Source organism: Pelodiscus sinensis, chromosome 6 (assembly GCF_052426305.1).
Source record: "Pelodiscus sinensis isolate ZL-2025 chromosome 6, ASM5242630v1, whole genome shotgun sequence".
Lineage (NCBI taxonomy): Eukaryota > Metazoa > Chordata > Testudines > Trionychidae > Pelodiscus > Pelodiscus sinensis.
The window spans coordinates 4,247,627-4,267,351 of NC_143057.1; the positions used below are offsets into that span (position 1 = coordinate 4,247,627).

The 19,725-nt window shown below is 50.5% G+C and overlaps 1 protein-coding gene across 3 annotated transcripts in view; it reads left to right on the forward strand.

Moving 5' to 3' along the window:
* Nucleotides 1-19,725, forward strand: part of TRABD2A (TraB domain containing 2A) — an 83,671-nt gene that overhangs the window by 40,763 nt on the left and 23,183 nt on the right. For 2 of the 3 annotated variants that reach the window (XM_075931317.2, XM_075931315.2), the window contains exon 3: nt 13,061-13,207. The exons of the other annotated variant lie outside the window; for it this stretch is intronic. In XM_075931317.2, coding sequence (XP_075787432.2) covers nt 13,061-13,207 — 147 coding nt within the window. The remainder of the gene's footprint in view (nt 1-13,060; nt 13,208-19,725) is intronic. 3 annotated transcript variants of the gene reach the window in all.

The window sequence follows — 19,725 nt, forward strand, 5'->3', positions numbered from 1 at the left end:
TAATTATATCTGCGGGGGTAGGAGGAGGAAGTAGGGGGGAATCATGGCTAGAACTGCCTTCAAAGGGGAACAAATTTTATAGGATGATGAGAAGAATGATCCGTGTATGATGAAGCAAGCCACTTTTTAATAAAAAGTGTGTGCAAGTATGAACCATCAGGAAGTGGTTAGAGCCAATGTTGGTTAGCTAGGAAAAGTGATTGACAGGAAGAAGATAAAAGAATACCTGGTAAAACTACATATTTCTAAATCAGCAGGACCAGATGACACACGTCCAAGACATCTAAACGAACTAGCACAGGATACAGCGGAAGTGCTAGCCATCATTTTTGAAAATTCACGGAAACCAGGTGAGATCCCAGAAAGTTGGCAAAAGCAAATGCAGTAATCATCTTTAACAGGGTAAAAAGGACAGCTGAAATGACTGAGCAGTTAGTTTGACCTCAGGAGACGGTTCCAGGATTGTGGAAAGACAGGATTCAATTTGTAAGCTCTTAGATAAGAGAGCTGGTTGAGATTTTTCAGCCAAAATATCTTTTGAGCAAAAATGTAAATTGGATAACATTGTGCATTCCTGTCAGTTTAGCCACATTGGTCTGGCTTAAAACCCTCAAACCCTAAATAATGAGATCTGACAAACGTAAATGTTTTGTTTCAGCATTTCTGCAACAAAACGTTATTGACCGTTTTGCTTCAAAATTGTGTTTTGTTTCAACATTTCCTTTTTATTTTTTAAAAAATAACGTTTCAAAATAGTCCAGATCAAAATATTTAGGTTTTGTCAAAATGCTTAGTTTTTCCCCCCAATGTTTTGATTTGCTGACAATTTCAAAACTGTTCATTTTCAGTTTGACCCTGAAACAACACCCTCCCCCCTCCCCCCTGAGTTTTTTTGGAATTGCCAGCAAACCAGAAAAACTTCCTTGCACAGCTCTACTTAGGTAGACCATCACGTGGTTACACCAGGATATAAATGTGTCTCGGTGAGATGCAGGCAGTGTGAGTTAAAGGTTATCAAAAGTGTTTTAGCACAGTCTACTTTTTTATGTGCCATATTCAGGGCCTGTGGGCACGGTGAATGTAATGGACTTAATCCACTTGACCTTCAGTAAGACTTTCATTATAGTCTTGCCTGGGAAAAGGATAGGGACATTAAGGGAATGTTTAAAAGGCCTGGTAAAGTACCAGCAACGGCTGGATCTCCCCAGCACACAAGCTAAGAAAAATCTATTCAGCCCATTTCGACCTGTACACTTACTTTAGTTTCTTTATGTCCTGATCCTTAACTATGCCAGGGTGGGTGGTACAATCACTGTATGTGGATGCAGTGACACTGGTATAAAGCTTCAGGGGGTAGCTGAGTTAGTCTGTAACAGGAAAACCTTAAAAAACATCAAATAGTCTAGTACGGTGTTTCTTAAACTTTTTAGGACCAAGGAATACCAAACAATATTTTTTTAATGAGGAACACCAAGGATTTTTTATTGAGGCAAAAAAAAAAAAAAAAAGATCACCTGCCCCTTTAAGGGAGGCCATTTTTTAATTCTGTTGTTCTCCGTGGCACACCTCCAACTGCCTCACAGCACCTTAAAGACTAACAAAACATGTAGCTGGTATGAGCTTTCGTGGGTGCAGCTCACTTCTTCAGATGAATGGAGCATTAAAAGTCCAGATTCCAGAATAAATAAAGGGAGTAGGGAAGAAAAGGGAAAAAAAGTGATTTTGAGTGTTCAAGTTATAAGACGCTGATCAGAACAATTTGCACCTTCTCTAAGTACTCATTGTTTAGTTGGTTAAGTCATTAGGACGTGGAAGGTAGTGTGCAGCCAGCCAATGTCTTTATTCATTACTCTATGATAGGAATCAAACTTGTAAATGAAGTTAAGTTCCAACCCTTCCCCGAGTGTTTGGCTTGCGGAATTGGCCTGAAACAACACGGTGACTCTGAGATCCATTAATGAGTGCCCAGGCAGGTTAAAGAAATCTCATAGCAGTATAGTTTATGGCAGTACTGATGTAAGACACCTTTATTATGATATAGATGAGCTTTGGCCAGCTGTTCTTCACATTCTTTTTTTGGTTTCCCTAATTACATTTTTACATTTAATTTTCCAGAGTTTATGCTCCTTTCTATTTTCCTCACTAGGATTACCTTCCACTTTTACAAGGAGGTTGCCTTTTTATATCTCTCTGCTTCTTTTACTTGGTTGTTTAGCCCCAATAGCACATGTTTTTTTGTTGTTATGTTTTTTTAATGTGGAGGGATACATTGACGTTAAGCCTCTATTTAAAAAGTTTCCACACAGCTTTCAGGGAGTTAACGTTTTGCAAAAATTGCTCTACGACCTTTTTAATGATAAGTGCCAGCAATCTGGTTCCATCTTGGTGTAGGCGGTGCCCATCCTTCCTATCTAGGCACCCCCTTTCCCAAAAGCTTCTCCAGTTCTGATTCGTTATGGATTAGAACCTTTAAAGCAGTGGTCCTCAATGAGGGTACATGTACCCCTGGGACACACAGGCCTTCAGGGGTGTTCGACAGAAGTGCTCTGACAAAAGCCACACAATACGATTATGTGCTGTCCAGTACTGTGCGGGAAGCATGGGGGCATGACTCTGGTGGGTGATGCAATAACGTTAAATATAAACCTTACGAAGGAGGAGAGGACGATTCCTTTTCATGTGTCACTGCTCTAAGACCACGTCTGTCTGGGCCCCTGTTACGGGGACTGCTCAACCACTGGGGTCCCTTTGGGGATGAGCTCTCTCCAGATCCGACAGCCCTTTCTGCCACTTGTGTGCCCCGCCGTCAATTTTCTCTCACTCTCTGAGACCCTGAGTGCTCTTTCTTTGGTGGGTTGGCTGCTCCCTCTTAGAGGCTCGGCCCTCTGGCCAGGCCACAATGTTTTCCTCTCCTGGGGTGATCAGTCTTTCTGCAGAAAAATGGTCTCCAACTGTCTTCTCATTTCACTGGCCAACTACTACCCACTGGCTGGTGGGGAACCTGGGCCTACCTCTACTCCACCTTCCAACTCTGTGGCCCTAATCAGCAGCCAAGGTCTGCACTGGCTTCAACATTGTTGCTACTTCCCTGAGCCTTTTCCTACATCCTCTTCCCTACATTTCCTCCCTTCCGTCTGAGATGACCAGAGAGGGTCGGCGGGCTCCCTCGCTTCAGCCCCTTTCTTTTGCCAGCTTCCTGGCTTTGTAGTAGCTTCCCCCGTTCCTTCTCGACGAGCTCCGTCATCCTTCAGGGGTTACTTAGGCCACATCATTCTGCTCAGCTGCTGCCTATGTAGTTAATTTACCCTTTCTCAGCCTTGTTAGCTCTTAGGCTGGTGTGTGGGGGAGGTGTGAACACCCCATGACAACAACTTAGAAAAGAGGACATGGTAGAGATCTAGAAAATATATATATAAGGGGGGATATGATAGAGATCAATAAAATCATGAGTGGTGTGGAGAAAGTGAATAAGGAAAAGTTATTTACTTGTTCCCATAATATAAGAACTAGGGGCCACCAAATGAAATGAATAAGTAGCAGGTTTTAAACAAACAACGCAGTGCACAGTCAACTTGTGGAACTCCTTGCCAGAGGATGTGGTGAAGACTAGGACTTCAACAGGGTTCAAAAAAGAACTAGATAAATTCACAGAGGTTAAGTCCATCAGTGGCTATTAGGCAGGATGGGTCGGAATCAGAGGCTGGAAATGGCTGACAGGGGAGGGATCATTTGATGATTTCCTGTTCTGTTCACTCCCTCTGGGGCACCTGGCATTGGCCACTGTTGGAAGACGAGGCACTGGGTCTGACCCATTATGGCTGTTGTTATGTTCTTAAGAATCTCATGAGCAGAAGCATGATAATCAATTTGTGAGAACTGGGCAAAACGCATCCAATATAATCAAGGGACTAGAGGTGTTGTAGTAGAAGACAGCGCAAGTCAGTTCATACCCTGGCGAAGTGAAGGGGAAAGTGAAACGCTGACCCTGAATGGTGTAAATTTGCAGAGAGGGAAAGACTGCGAGGGTGGTCCCTGGGGGGAGAGTGAAGAGCCTGAGCCAAGACAGAGACACATTTCATCACACCGCAGTCTGGGCTCACTGGAATAGTTTCCCAAGGAAGTGGTGAGTAAAACTGAGGTAATTGCGCAAAGGACTTAAAACAAACCTGGCACAAAGCTCTGGAGACGATGCCACAAACACGCAGCATGGATTTTTGTTTGGCTTACTGTGTTTTTGCGTGATTATTCTGGGTATTGCGGTAGCACTCCAAATATACTGGGTGCTTGCCAGACAGAGCAGTGCTGACTGACAGAGGGATTAGGGTCAAAAACAGGTGAGGAGAGCACAAGGTAATGGGATACCACGGTCAAGAAAATTGGTCGTGAGGACTGATGAAGTGATGGTTCAGTCCCACTTTTCTTACTAAATCCAATACCACCCGCCACCGCTTTGATATTTATTTGTATTTATCACTTCCTGCTGAACACTAGCAGGCGTATGGCCTGCCATGCTGGATTTCTGTTGGGAGAGAAATATAGGGTTTGGGTATTTTGTAACGTGGTTATTTACACCAGTTCTGGAACACAGGTGGTCACAATCGGCATGCAGGCAAACCCCTCTCTCTGAAAGCTCAGTGTCCCATTCCCAGAAAATTACTCTGCACTAGGGGTGTACGGGGAGCTGGTTTACAAGCCAGTTTCCTGCATGCACCGGCTCCTCTGTATCAGAGACAGCAGTGCGGCGGAGTATGGGGGGGGCAGGCGGGAACCAGCTAAAAAGTCCCCCCCCGGTCACCTTCTCCCACAGGCCAACTTCTCCGCTCCGCATGTAACGGCTGACGTTTTTCGGTCTTACTCTGAGTCAGGACAATACTTTCAGGTATTTACTTTTGAGTGATTGATTTTGCAGCCTTCGTGTCCTTTTGACATAGCTTGTTTCTCTGTATTTAGCCAAGAGATTCATTGATCGAGAATAAGCAATATTTATTTTTGCTTTCAGTTTTGTAAGCTTAAAGCTTGTAAAGCACTTGAAGACCCAGGAACAAAAGACACTATATGAATGCCAGATGGTGGTAGTAGTAGTAGTACAGTTGTTAACATGAGGTGTACTTCTGCCATTGGGAGTGTAAACAACCACTTTCTGATAATGTAATCCTGATGTCCCTCTGCCTGAGCATAATACAGGGTCTAATAATTACTGTAAAGTTGTTAGGACCGGGGTTGTCCGTTACATAGTGCCATCACATTATACATCTTAAGTGATAATTAGTATCTGCCAGATACCAGTCATCACCACCTCTGCCAATGACACACTGTCAGAACTGGGGCAAATGGCATGACTATTTTCTGCCTCAGTTTACCCTGATATAAAATGGTGACAGATGGCCACATACTCTCTGCTCTTACCGGTTGCCTGGCTCCATCTTTGGAGAATAAAAATATAATAAAACAGGATCAACAGAAAAACAAAACCCTTGGTTTTTCCCCCGTCCATAGTCATCAGCCGATGCAGCTCTGGTACCTGACATAGATTTCCGTATCCTTCTAAGGCCTGGTTTACACAAGGATCTTAGTTCAAAATTAGCACCACAAGATCAAATTTGTAAGCGATGCATACACACTAGCAAGCCCGTTATTCTGGATTAAGGGACCACAGAATTCAAACTCTGTAGTCTTGCTTTTCATGAGGCATACAGCTATTCCCGAACTTGTAAGTCCAAAATAACGTTAGTGCGGATGCTTTGGTGCCACTATTTTGAACTAATTGTGCTCCGGGAGGCCTCTGTCAGCTCCTCAGAGTGCTTACTGGGGCTCTGAGTCTGAGGTAGCGTGTCCACATTAACGGAGCCTGCCACAGACTGTAATTGATTCTTCCCCGTAGTGAGGGCGTGGAACTTCGAATTTGTAAAACCGGGTGCCCAGAAGTCAAACTAGTAAATTCAGACTAATCTCCTAGGGTATGTCTACACTACAACGTTAATTCGAACTAACTTAGTTCGAATTAGTTAATTCGAACTAAGCTAATTCGAACTAACGGATCCAGACTAAAAAACTAGTTCGAATTAGCGTTTTGCTAATTCAAACTAGCATGTCCACATTAAGTGGACCCTGAACCGGGGTTAAGGATGGCCGGAAGCAGTGCCGGCAGGGCATCAGAGGAGGACTTAGAGCGTGGAGATGCTGTGCTTAAAGGGTCCCGACCCCCACCCCGGACAGACAGTTCTCAGGGGTGCCCCGCTTGCAAAGCAGTCCTGGCTTGGATTGCCCGGACTACCCACACTGGGCACATTACAGCACTCGGCCATCAGCCCGGCTGCACTTGCCGCAGGCTGCCATCTGGGGAGAGGAGGCAATTGGGGGGCTGCAGGAGAGCTTCCACCCCCAGAAGCCCGCAGAGCCAGCTCAGTCCTCCCCATCGGGGGCTCGTGCCCCATTCCTCCCTCACCTCCTTCCACTTACCTTTCTTGATGTACAAAATAAAGATAACGTGTCTTCCAAAATGGAATCTGTCTTTATTGAACAAAACTGGGGGAGACTGGGAAAAGGAGGTGGGAGAGGGAAAGAGAGAGGCTGGGAGAGGGGAGGGCAACTAAAATGATCAGGGGTTGGGAACAGGTCCCATTTGAAGAGAGGCTAAAGAGACTGGGACTTTTCAGCTTAGAAAAGAGGAGACGGAGGGGGGACAGGATAGAGGTCTCTAAAAGCAGGAGTTGGGTGGAGAGGGTGCATACAGAAAAGTTCTTCATTAGTTCCCATAATAGAAGGACTAGAGGACAACAAAGGAAAGGAATGGGTAGCAGGCTTCAGACTAGTAACAGAAGGTTGTTCTTCACAAAGCAAAGAGTCAACCTGTGGAACTCCTTGCTGCAGGAAGCTGTGAAGGCTACAACTAGAACAGAGTTTAAAGGGAAGTGAGATCAAGTCATGGAGGTTGGGTCCATGGAGTGGTATTAGCCAGGGGGTAGGAGTGGTGTCCCTGCCCAAGGTTTGTGGAAGGCTGGAGAGGGATGGCACGAGACAAATGGCTTGGTCACTGTCTTCGGTCCATCCCCTCCAGGGTCCCTAGGGTTGGCCGCTGTCGGCAGACAGGCTACTGGGCTAGATGGACCTTTGGTCTGACCCAGTACGGCCATTGTAAGCTCAGGGCTCAGGGTCGGGGGTCTCAGTGGACCCCCTTGATTCTCTTGCACACCTGCTCCTGGGTGGCCAGGCTGGCAGCTCTCCTGCCCTAGCCGGCCACTTTCCTGTGCCTAGTGCGGAGATCGTGGACGAGGTCCACGATGTCTGCATTAGCCCAGGCGGGTGCCCGCCTGTTGCGGTCCCAGGCAAGCTCCCGGGAGCCGCCAGCCTGGTCCCGGGAAGAGGGGGAGGGCTGGGGGGCATCGGGTGGGTGGCTCGATCCGTGTCAGGTGCAGGGTCTGCTGGCTGGGTGCTGGCAGGCTTGCACCTGGCACGGGCACCATAGCCAGCCCGTGCCCCTTTAAGGGGTCCGGGGCCGGGAGGGGGGCAGAAGAGTTTCCCTGGTGTTGGCCAGAGTGGCCACCAGGGAAACCTGGGGAGGGCTAGCCTCCCACTAGTTCGAATTAAGGGGCTACACACCCCTTAATTCGAACTAGCTAGTTCGAACTAGGCTTAATCCTTGTAAAATGAGGTTTTTCTAGTTCGAACTAAGCGCTCCGTTAGTTCGAATTAAATTCGAACTAGCGGAGCGCTAGTGTAGCGCCTATGAAAGTTAGTTCGAACTAACGTCCCTTAGTTCGAACTAACCTAACTTTGTAGTGTAGACATACCCCTAGTGTAGACATGGCCTAAGTGATTTCAGGACACTTCACTTCTGTAACCTAGTCTGTTTTGATGTGTGGACAGAACTTTAGGGTGTGTGTGGGTGTGTGTGTGTGTGTGTGTGTGTGTGTGTGATAAATCTGCTTCTAACTCTGAAAAGCAAATTGGATAAGGGAAGATGTTCCTTTTCTCTCAGCTCTTGGTTGTCAGGTGGGAACGGGGCATTTGCCATCTGGGGCTATCTCCCATGTGGTGTGCATCAGCTGCAACATACGGCTCAGGAATGGCTTGGAAAGGGGTGGTTAATAGCACACTCCCACTCAGACTCCCTGCCGGGTTCTGGCTGCCCTCTAAACGAAACTCCTACACAGGCTCCGGCAGCCTCAGGCCTTGCGTGGCTTTGGCAGGGTTACTTGCTGCCATGGGAGAGTTCAGGTTCCAGACGTCGAGTTAGGGCACAGTGCGAGCGGGGCTGGAGCTACGGAACATCTAAGCAGGGCCTCGCCTCTAAGCCAGGAGCCCGGCTTTCTTCTCCACACTCGGCGCGCACCATTACCATGACAAAGAAGGATTATTGACTTTCATTGCCACGACGCCTTTGATTCCAGTCTCCCTTTGATTCGGGGCGGCTGGGTTCCCTGGTGCAGAGGGGACCAGGCCCCTTCAGGTGAAGAGGGAGAAGAGAAATGAGCTCAAGAGGCGGCACGCCGGACTCACTTGAGGGGGTGATGGCGACCGACGCAGGGAGCAGCTGCGAGGGGACGGCAAAGGTGCCGCGACGCCCCGGGACAGTTAAAAGCAAAGGGTCTGGCTGAGCAGGCCCGCAGCCGGGAAGAAGCTCCCCCAAACTATAATTCAAGGGGTTGAATGGCCCTCAAACCTGAGAGCGGAGAAACCCCCCCAGAAGATGAGGCAAAGGATGGAACAGATGTGAGCGCTTTTGTTGGGAAGACTGGGAGGCTAGCGGGGTGGCGATAGGCTAATTTGAATCGCATAATGCCGGGTCCCTTTCATATGCAGAGCAGCGCTTTGATCCGGGCTGGATGAAAGTGCTGAAAAGTGGAGAGGATGGCAGGGGGGCTTTTGTCTTTGACAAAAAAGGCATCTGCCGGGCTCTAACCCCCTCTCCTCCACCCCCTTAGCCTAGCAGGCTGTTCCAACAATGCCCGCAAAGGGGACAAGTGTCCCCTGACAGCTGAAGAAATCTCAGGGAGGAGAAAGAGACTTGGGGCAATATATATACCAGAGAGCTTAATCGATTTTTTCCACAGTACAAAAAGAGGTGGGGAAGGCAGGGAGGGAAGAGAGCGAAAACGGGAGGTGGGAGGGGGACAAAACCTTTCTAATAAACTTGTTACTTTTGTTCTCCGAATGCATCTTTTCAGGAGTTGCTTTGATGCTGGCGTGAATGCATTTAATGGAGGGGGGGGAAGGAATATTTCTGAAAGCCGGACAAGGTTGGAGTGATCTCCCGTGGATCTCCGTGCAAGGAAGATTTCTGAGTTAATATAATGCAGTGTGACACAAGAGCAGCTCGGAGAATAGAAATCTACCTTGTGGACAATTTGGCTTCATTTGAACACTCCTCCGACATGCAGAATTACTTGTGAAATTCTTTGGCAACTTACTCTTGCCAATTTCTGTCCGACTTTTCCCAGCTTGGAATTCTCGTCTCCCTGTCCTAACACAGTGGCTCCCTTTTCCTGCTTGCTGGGAGATTTTTAACTGTGTGCCAGCATCTCATTCAGAGGCTCTCAATCAAGTGTGGGCCTCATTCCGGTTGTGTGCTTGCCTGACTACTGTGTGACTCAGTGGAACCTTTCCTGGTTTAGAATAGTGAGGTGAGAATCGGAGCTGGAAAGTCGAATTACTGAGGGCTTCCCATATCAGCCCTTTGTCCCAGGACTAACATGGTCTCTGGGCAGTAACCCTCAATAAGTTTGATCAACTCCAAACCAAGTCAGTCAGACAAATTACACACCTCGGCCACACGAGCTCAGGTATTCTCCTTGCTACGAAACCCCAGGACTATCAATCAAGCATTGTATATGTAAGATAAACTTTTCAACAGGGGCACTGTGTGAGGCAGCAGCTGGCAGGGCAACCAAACAAACTGACACCATTCGCGCACGTAGATCTCACAAAAACTAAGTGATTGGACAACAAAATGGCAAATGAAATGTAATCTGGATAAATGTAAAGTAATGGACATTGGAAAAAATAGCCCCAACTATACATACATGATGATGGGGGCTAATTTAGCTACAACTAATCAGGAAAGAGATCTTGGAGTTATTGTGGACAGTTCTCTGAAGATGTCCACGCAGTGTGCAGCGGCAGTCAAAAAAGCAAACAGGATGTTAGGAATCATTAACAAAGGGATAGAGAATAAGACAGGGAATCTCTTATTGCCCTTCTATAAATCCATGGTACGCCCACGTCTTGAATACTGCATACGGCTGTGGTCTCATCTCAAAAAAGATATACTGGCATTAGAAAAGGTTCAGAGAAGGGCAACTAAAATGATTAGGGGTTTGGAACAGGTCCCATATGAGGAGAGATTAAAGAGACTGGGACTTTTCAGTTGGAAAAGAGGAGACTAAGGGGGGATAGGATAGAGGTCTATAAAATCATGAGTGGTGTGGAGAAAGTGAATAAGGAAAAGTTATTTACTTGTTCCTATAATACAAGAACTAGAGGCCACCAAATGAAACTAATGGGCAGCAGGTTTAAAACAAATAAAAGGACTTTCTTCTTCACACAGCACATAGTCAACCTGTGGAACTCCTTGCCTGAGGAGGCTGTGAAGGCTAGGACTATAACAGGGTTTAAAAGAGAACTAGAAACATTCATGGAGGTTAAGTCTATTAATGGCTATTAGCCAGGATGGGTAAGAAATGATGTCCCTGGCCTCTGTTTGTCAGAGGGTGGAGTAGGAGAGAGATCGCTTGGTCATTACCTGTTCGGTTCACTCCCTCTTGGAGACCTGGCATCGGCCACTGTCGGCAGACAAGGTACTGGGCTGGGTGGACCTTTGTTCTGGCCCAGTATAGCTGTTCTTATGGGGAGGGTTGGAAATGCTGCCCCTATGTGCAGTGGCGCCTTTCAGCGGCACGCAGGCTACTACGATGTTGCTTCCTTCATCAAGACACACTGGGCCCTCACTGCCTTGTAACCGTATGCCTGGCTTTGACAAACAGGCCGTGTTCTGCTGCCAGCACTTGCCGTCACACAACGTGGTATTTTTTAGCAATAGCAGCATTTGCTCTGCAGCTGCATGAATCGTGGTGCTATGAATTACTGTGGGAAATCGAGGCTCTGTTGAGGCATTTGGCATATCTTGACTTTTCTTGCTCCCCATGCTGCACGATTGGTTTTGCAAGGTGCTGAGTTTCTTTGGCTCTTCCTGATAATACCAAAGGAGCCCTGAATACCCAGCGGGGTACTATGGAAGCAGGAGAACACATCCTAACTAATCTGCAAGTGTTGGATCAGGAGTTGTTCTTACTTGAGGTCTTCCTGCAGTACGGTGCAGAGCTGTGGGTTAGATTGTTTGGAACTAAAATGAGGATGTTGCTTCCTGGAAAATGAAAACTGGGGTCCCGTTTAATCCCATTTAAATAATTGCCGCTTCATTTAAATTTAAATGGCTGCCGCACTGAGCCGACAAACAGCTGATTCCTCGTGGGATGAGGTTTCCGACAAAGGGCTTTGATGTCGACCGCGGAGCATCCAGACTAGCACGCTGAGCTGACAAACAGCTGATTAGCTGTTTGTTGGCTCAGCGCGGCAGCCATTTAAATTTAAATGAAGCAGCGACTATTTAAATCGCCGCTTCATTTCCCTTTGCCCAATAAACAAATCCACATGGCTCCGTCGACGGAGCCATGTAGTCTAGACATACCCTAAGGTGCCACAGGACTCCTCGCCGCTTGATTAGAACAGTAAACGGACGTTTCCTCTCCTGCAACCATAGCTAGTAGCTGCCACGGTGAATTTCAATATCCAGGAGAGCCTTGTTGAGTGTCACACCCTTGTGGTGCACAGATAACCCACACAGCTTCTGGGTGTGGTGCACTGTCATATGGCGTGGCGCTCAGATCACGTACAGAGAGAGAAAACGACTGCGCTCTATGGCCTTAGCTGAGAGGCAGCAGGCTTTTAGCTCAAGCTGTAGAGGCTCATGCTCAGAGGTCCTAGGTTCAACTCCGCCTGTTGGTGTTACAGCTCCCACCTTTCCGTAAAGGCTACCTACTCCAGGGCAATAGCGAGTATTTACGTCAGAAAGACTGTGTGAAGTATTTCTCGGTGTCTTGTCATAGGTTTGAAGAGATGAATTCCTTTATTCTGGCCATGGTAGGTTGGTTTCAGACTGGGTCTTTATGCATCACTGGCTGCTGGCCCTGGCCCAGGGACTATCAAATAGTCATGCAGCTGCTAAAATTTGACGCGGTTACACGATTATTCAGTTGCCCGATCACTAACATCCCTGGTTTTCTTGTTGATATGAACCGGAAAGGCAAACCTCAAGAAGAGAGTCATTTTGCCGCCTGACCCAGGATGTCGGTCCTGTGTTCGGAGCAGATAACGCCACCCTGCTTAGACAGAGGTGCTGTGGGGGCCAAATCCATTCAGGTGTCTTCAGGAAAAATCCTCACCTTCAACTCAGTCAGGCAGCTGGTGCAGCCCATGGGCCCTGTCCTGTGGTGCTCTCGAAGGCCCTAATTCAGGAAAGCGCCCGTATGAAGGGCGGCTCGTAATCAGGTGTTTCAAGCCCATCAGAGTCCGTGAGCAGAGCTGGGCTCAAGCCGTATTCCTTCCTGCGTGGGATGCCAGTGACGTGCTGAGCAGTGCAGACTGGCCCCCCTTCAGTGCAAAAGCAGAAAGTGCCACAGAGGTCTGAGGCTTGGGTGTCTCCAGCAAGGGCCTTATCTCTCCTGGGTTGCACCTGACTCGGCCACCTCTCCCCTTGCTTCTGAGTCCCTCGTCCCATTGCAGCCCCCAGCGAGGCAGGAACAGAGCTCCCACAGTCTGCATCTCCTGTCTGATGCCCCCAGCCTCTGGGGTTCGGGTGAGCAGGTGGGGAGGCAGCCCCCCCCCCCACGCCATGCGAGCTCCTTTCCAGTTTGTACATCGCTATCACTTTGCAAGGGGGGGGGGGTGACGGACATGGGTGGCCTCTTTCGACGTGGGAGCGGAGGTGAAGATGCTTGTTATGTATCTTCTCGCCAAGCGCTTATAAGGAACTCTGTCTTTTCCTCCCTCCTCCCTCCCTCAGGTGATCTTTGCTTTGAATCAGACTCTCTTGCAACAGGAGAGCCTCCGAGCAGGCAGCCTCCAGACCCCCTATACGACCGAGGACCTTATCAAGCATTACAACTGTGGGGACCTCAACTCCATCATCTTCAGCCATGACACTTCTCAAGTGAGTCTTGCCGCTGCAGCCCCTTCTTCTTCGCCCTCGCCCCCGAGGAACAGAGAATTCCCTGCGGCCGCCCTTCCCGGCCCGTGGGCGTCCTTCCACAGGCGGGGCTGCCTCCGCGCCAAAGAGGTCCGAGGGTCGTTACCTGTACGGGGAACCGTTTGTTTGCTTTGTGTCGTAGAAATGCGGGTGGAGGGGGGGCGGGTTTCAAATGATTGTGCTTGCTTCCTGGTCAGGCGATACCTGATGTGGGGAGGAGTTGTGTGTTTGCACTGGCAAGACTGACAGATAGCAGAATGAGGAGCAAGGGTCTCAAGTTGCAGTGGGGAGGGGTAGCTCCGTGGTCTGAGCATGGGCCTGCTAAACTGAGGGTTGTGAGTTCAATCCTTGAGGGGGCCATTTAGAGCTCGGGGGCAAATCTGTCTGGGATGGTACTGGGTCTTTCCATGAGGGTGGGGGACTGGACTCAATGACGATGCAAGGTCCCTTCCAGCTCTATGAGATAGGTCTAGCTTGGATATTAAGAGAAACTATTTCCCTAGGAGGGTGGAGAAGCCCTTTCCTGGGCTAGCTAGGGAGGGGTTGGCCTCTCCATCCCTGGAGATTTTTAAGTCCTGGCTTGCCAAAGTCCTGGCCGGGGCGATTGAGTTGGGATTGATCCAGCTTTGGGCAGGGGCTGGACTCGATGACTCCTGAGGTCTCTTCCAGCCCTGGGATTCTATAGCTGCTTTTGCCTGTAGAGTGGAAACCATTTCCCCTCTATTGGTGAAAGACTCTTATTGTTAGTATAACTGTGGGCGTTTTGCCAGCACAACGATGTGGGCCAGGGGTGTGATTTCTTTCTCCCTCTTCACTGACCCAGCCACACCGGCAAACCCTCCAGGTGCAGACCAGGCTTCAGGGGGTGCGTTAACACCCCTGCTGGGAATGAGCCTTCCAGGCCAGGAAGACACTCTCACTTGAGCAAGTCCATCTCCCCGGGTTGGGAACCAGCGATGGGCAACCTTGGCTCGTGAGTGGCCCTCCCTCATCTTAGTGGGCTGCAAAGATTGTTGTCACCAAGATAGTCTCCCGGGATGGGTAGTTGTGCTCACGGCGCCGGCGTACCGAGAGTTTGCTGCGGGCGCCGCCTGAACCGCAGCAGCGCTTTGGACGCAGAGGGAGCGCGTGGCTCTCCCTGTCAGTGCTGCGTGCAGTCAGCCCGCGCCTCATGGCACGTGTCCTGGCTTCACGTGCGTGTCACTTCCATAATATCAGGAGGAATAAACTGGGGGAATTGAAACCGGCAGAATCTGGCCACCCTGCGCGTGGGGCAACGGGAAACGAAACGTCTCGCACATAGAACCCCCCTGGGCCGTGTGTGGCCTGCAAGCCCGAGGTTGCTCACCGCCGGTGGAGACGCGAGCAGAGGGTATGTCTACACTAGAAAGTTAGTTCGAACTAACGGACGTTAGTTCGAACTAACTTTCCTATGCGCTACACTAGCGCTCCGCTAGTTCGAATTTGAATCGAACTAGCGGAGCGCTTAGTTCGAACTAGGTAAACCTCATTTTACGAGGACTAACGCCTAGTTCGAACTAGCTAGTTCGAACTAAGGGCTGTGTAGCCCTTTAGTTCGAACTAGTGGGAGGCTAGCCCTCCCCAGGTTTCCCTGGTGGCCACTCTGGCCAACACCAGGGAAACTCTATGCCCCCCTCCCGGCCCCGGACCCCTTAAAGGGGCACGGGCTGGCTACGGTGCCCGTGCCAGGTGCAAGCCTGCCAGCACCCAGCTAGCAGACCCTGCACCTGGCACGGCACAGAGCCACCCACCCGATGCCCCCCAGCCCACCCCCTCTTGCCGGGACCAGGCTGGCGGCTCCCGGGAGCTTGCCCTGGACCGCAAGAGGCGGGCACCTTCCTGGGCTAGTGCGGACATCGTGGACCTCGTCCACAATCTCCGCACTAGGCACAGGAAAGTGGCCGTCTAGGGCAGGAGAGCTGCCAGCCTGGCCACCCAGGACCAGGTGTGCATGAAAATCAAGGGGGTCCACTGAGACCCCCGACACTGAGCCCTGAGCTTACAATGGCCGTACTGGGTCAGACCAAAGGTCCATCTAGCCCAGTAGCCTGTCTGCCAACAGCGGCCAACCCTAGGGACCCTGGAGGGGATGGACCGAAGACAATGACCAAGCCATTTGTCTCGTGCCATCCCTCTCCAGCCTTCCACAAACTTTGGGCAGGGACACCACTCCTACCCTCTGGCTAATAGGACTCCATGGACCCAACCTCCATCACTTTATCTCACTTCCCTTTCAACTCTGTTCTAGTTCTAGCCTTCACAGCCTCCTGCAGCAAGGAGTTCCACAGGTTAACTATTTGCTTTGTCAAGAACAACAACTTTCTCTTACTAGTTTCAAGCCTGCTACCCATTCCTTTCCTTTGGTGTCCTCTAGTCCTTCTTTATGGGAACTCAGGAAGAACTTTTCTGAATGCACCCTCTCCACCCAACCCCTGCTTTTAGAGACCTCTATCCTGTCCCCCCTCCGTCTCCTCTTTTCTAAGCTGAACAGTCCCAGTCTCTGTAGCCTTTCTTCATCTGGGACCTGTTCCCAACCCCTGATCATGTTAGTTGCCCTCCCCTCTCCCAGCCTTTCTCTTCCCCTCTCCCACCTCCTTTTCCCAGTCTCCCCCAGTTTTGTTCAATAAAGACAGAGTCAATGTTGGAAGAAACGTTATCTTTATTTTGTACATCAATAAGAAGGGGGGCTAGGGAAGGGCAAGTGGAAGGAGGTGAGGGAGGAATGGGGTACGAGCCCCCGATGGGGAGGACTGGGCTGGCTCTGCGGGCTTCTGGGGGTGGAAGCTCTCCTGCAGCCCCCCAATTACTCCCTCTCCCCAGATGGCAGCCTGCGGCAAGTGCAGCCGGGCTGATGGCCGAGTGGTGTGATGTGCCCAGTGTGGGCACTCAGGGCACTCCAAGCCAGAACTTCTTTGCAAGCGGGGCACCCCTTAGAACTGTGTGTCCGGGGTGGGGGTCGGGACCCTTTAAGCGCAGCCCTCGGCTAGCCTGAGACAGCATCTCCATGCTCTAAGTCCTCCTTTTATGCCCTGCCGGCACTGCTTCCGGCCATCATTAAGCCCTGTTCAGAGTCCACTCAATGTGGACTTACTAGTTCGAACTAGCAAAACGCTAGTTCGAACTAGTTTTTAGTTCTAGATGCGTTAGTTCGAACTAGCTTAGTTCGAATTAACTAATTCGAACTAAGTTAGTTCGAACTAGCGCTGTAGTGTAGACGTACCCAGAGAGACTTCTGGGAAGGCAGAAGGCCTGTGGGGCGGACGGATGCCACCCCTGGCCCTGGGGCCAGTACGAGCCTCTCGGGTGGGTTTATGGGAACGTGCGTGTTTGGTTTTATGCTGCAGAGCTCTGCCCTGGTTGCAAACCCCTTTGCTGTGGCTCTGCCCTGGATTCCATGGTGCTCTGTCCCGCCTGCAGGTGTTTATCTGTGAACAGCCTAGCACCTCAGGGTCTGCCTGTCCTCTCGCAGTGTCAGTGGGGAAGAAAATCAGGCCTAAGCCCAGCTGACAGATGGGGAGAATGAGGCCGCAAGGGGTTAATGGCCTGTGTTTCAAAGGTGCCGAGCGCTCCCACTCCCTGCATATTTGATTTGTACGTGTGGGCTCCCAGCGTCTGGGAGAATCCGGCCCTGTGGGGCTAGCCTGAGGTGACGCAGCAGGCCGGTGGGCCAGATTCTGCACCTGAGACCCGGCTCTAGATCCGGAAATTTGTCTTTTGAATTACATCTGGTTTACATTGGGCCAAGTGTCGAGCCTGGTTATGCCAGCCAGAACAGGACTCAAATCCTCTTTCTCCCAGTCTGTCTCTCTAACCACTAGGTCACACTGTTGTTCCTGAGATAGGCCCCTTTGCAAACATGGGCAAAGATAGCTAACTGGCTGCCTGAGTGGCTGCTTTTCTATGCAGATGGGATGGGAATTTTAGCACCCAGAGGTCACTTTGAAAAATACAAGGCCGCTTTGGCACGAGGCTGTATAAGGGCAGGGACGGCTTAGCCCTGGGTGGAGAGCAAGAACAGGCTTTTTGTGCCAGTGGCAACACATTTGGGAGTCTTATTGTAGCCTGTGTGAAAAACTGACCAGTCACAAGCCTTTTTGTGCCTGTATTTCCACCCCCGTGGCAGTCACCTCCTCGCAGGGGTGGGGCATGAACTGGCTACTTGGCATTTGTCAAGCTCTGTGAGCTGATTGCATTGTTTGCCCTTTGACAGTGTGTGCCATTTTCATACACGTCCCTATCGCTGTCAGGTGTGTATTGGAGCCCCGTCTCGGGCCAGGGCGTGCTTTGCATTGAATGCTGCTCTTCCGTAGGCATGCTGTTGCACGGAGCCTCCTGGCAGGCAAAGAGGTGCCGAAGAAGAGGTATTGGAGGCATGTCAGCACAAGAGGGAGGGGTTATGCAGGAGGGCAGAAAGGCGCAACTGGCCTGGTCTGTGTTCAGGTTTCGTATCGGTATCACTCTTTCAGTTAGTTTATAGTTATACCAGGGCAATCCGGCATGCAGCTAGTGCGGGTGCAATTGTACCGGTGTAAACGTGCTTTGTACCAGGAGCGCTGAACGGCCAGAATAAGGGTGTGTGTACATTAATGCATCCCCATTATCGGGACGGAGTTAGGTCTGTACCACTTTGTCATGGAGACACGGCCTGTGTGGGGGAGAACTGGGAGGAAACAAAGAAGGGTCAGGACTAGGCTGACGATCAGGAAACAGGTATGAAGCCACGGAGAGCCAGTTGCGGGAACAGTCTCGCAAGCAACGTGATGGGACGCCCCAGTGAGCCGATACTATTAACGCCAGGCAAATGCCCAGTCAGGAATCACTTGGCCTTGTCAGGGTAGTGGAGAGAGAACCCCAAGCGCAGACAACACACTTCTGACGACAGCCGAGCGTGAGGGTCTCCCTAGCAACTTGGGTCTGCCCATGAAATGGAGGACTCGGCCTCACAGAGCTGAGCGAGAGCTTGGTGGCAGGAGGGGTTCCCTGCGGGTCTGAGGCCTCCCTCTGTGGCAGAGCGCAGAAAGCGGGGTGCGCTCAGGGCCGCCAATGGGTGGGAGGGGGGTAAAGAGAGCAGTTGCCTCAGGGCCCAGCAATTTAAAAAGGCCGGGCCTCTAGCCTTTAAATCACCGCCGGAGCCTTAGGCGCTGAGGGTGGGGCGAGGGAGGAATGGCTCTGAGGGCTGGCTGCACCTAGCCCCGCTCCTTCCTCTCAAGGACGGAGCTGAGCCCCACCCCCTTCATTGCCCAGGGCACCGCAAAGTCTGTCGCCTGCCTGGGTCTGCTGGGGACCTGGAACTGCTGTTGTTTTCACTCCGTTTTGCCCCTCTCCCGGCACTGAGCTCCATGAATGCGACACCATCTCTGTTGTGCATGCTTCCCCATCGCCTCAGGGTCGCAGCTGAGTGAACTGTTGGCCACAGTAACAGGACGTAGGGCCTAGCTCTTATGTAGCGTTTTTCAGCCGTGGGTCTCCAGGCGTTCTGTGGCAGAAGGAAGCCTTATTACACCCATTTCACAGACGATCACAGAGAACTTGCTTCCGGGCCCCAGAGGCAAACTGCCCCGTTGCTACCATGCTGTGTCTTTGAGGGACAAATTGTCCTTCACCTACACCACAGTCTTTTTTCTCCACTGCATAAAGGTCGCCCTCAGAGACAGATTGCATGCGAGTTAGGTTCCATAGCGACTGTCGACTGCCCTAGTAGGCTAAACCTGGCAGTTCTTAATTGGTAGGATGTGATCCCAACAATGCTCACACCCTATGGGCGGGGAAACCAAAATAACCCCCTGCCCAATTCTATGGGCTGGAAGACCCAGTGGGAGCCAGCTAGGGGAGGGAGCGAGCAAGACCGACATTCCTCCTCTTTCTCCTGGAGCTCCTCCCCTCTAATGATTCTGGGAGATATTATTTTTTAATCTCCTTCCTCTGAAGCATCAGGGACGGCTACAGCTGGAGACGGGATGTTGGATGGGGCGGATTCGGGCTCAGAGGTAGCACGGAGAACTCTCTCAGATGTTTGGTTGGCTGGGTCTTGCTCACAAATTCAGGGTCAAACTGATGACCCTGTGGGGGGTCAGGAAGGAATCCCCTCCTCCCAAGGTCAGATGAGCAGTGACCATGGGGGTTCTTCACTTTCCTCAGCAGCATGTGGTGCATTTGCCAAGGTTCTCTACGTGTGTCTCACTCCATCACGTCCCCATCACTACAGGCACTAGTGCTCCTTGGTTCCTGCCTGCAGTGCTTAATAATTGAGTCCTCACCCTTTGGTCCCATTTCAGTGGGGGTGGAGGTTGGCATGCATGGGCTGGAGGCCTGTGCCAGGCAGGAGGTTCGACTGGATGATGTAGGGGTCCCTTCTGACTTCACAAGCTACGGGTGGTGCCTTCCAAAGTCGCTTCAGTTGCTGTTGTTCTGGAGCTCAGCACTGAGCAAAGTCAAGGGGAGACACAACACTTACAACTCTG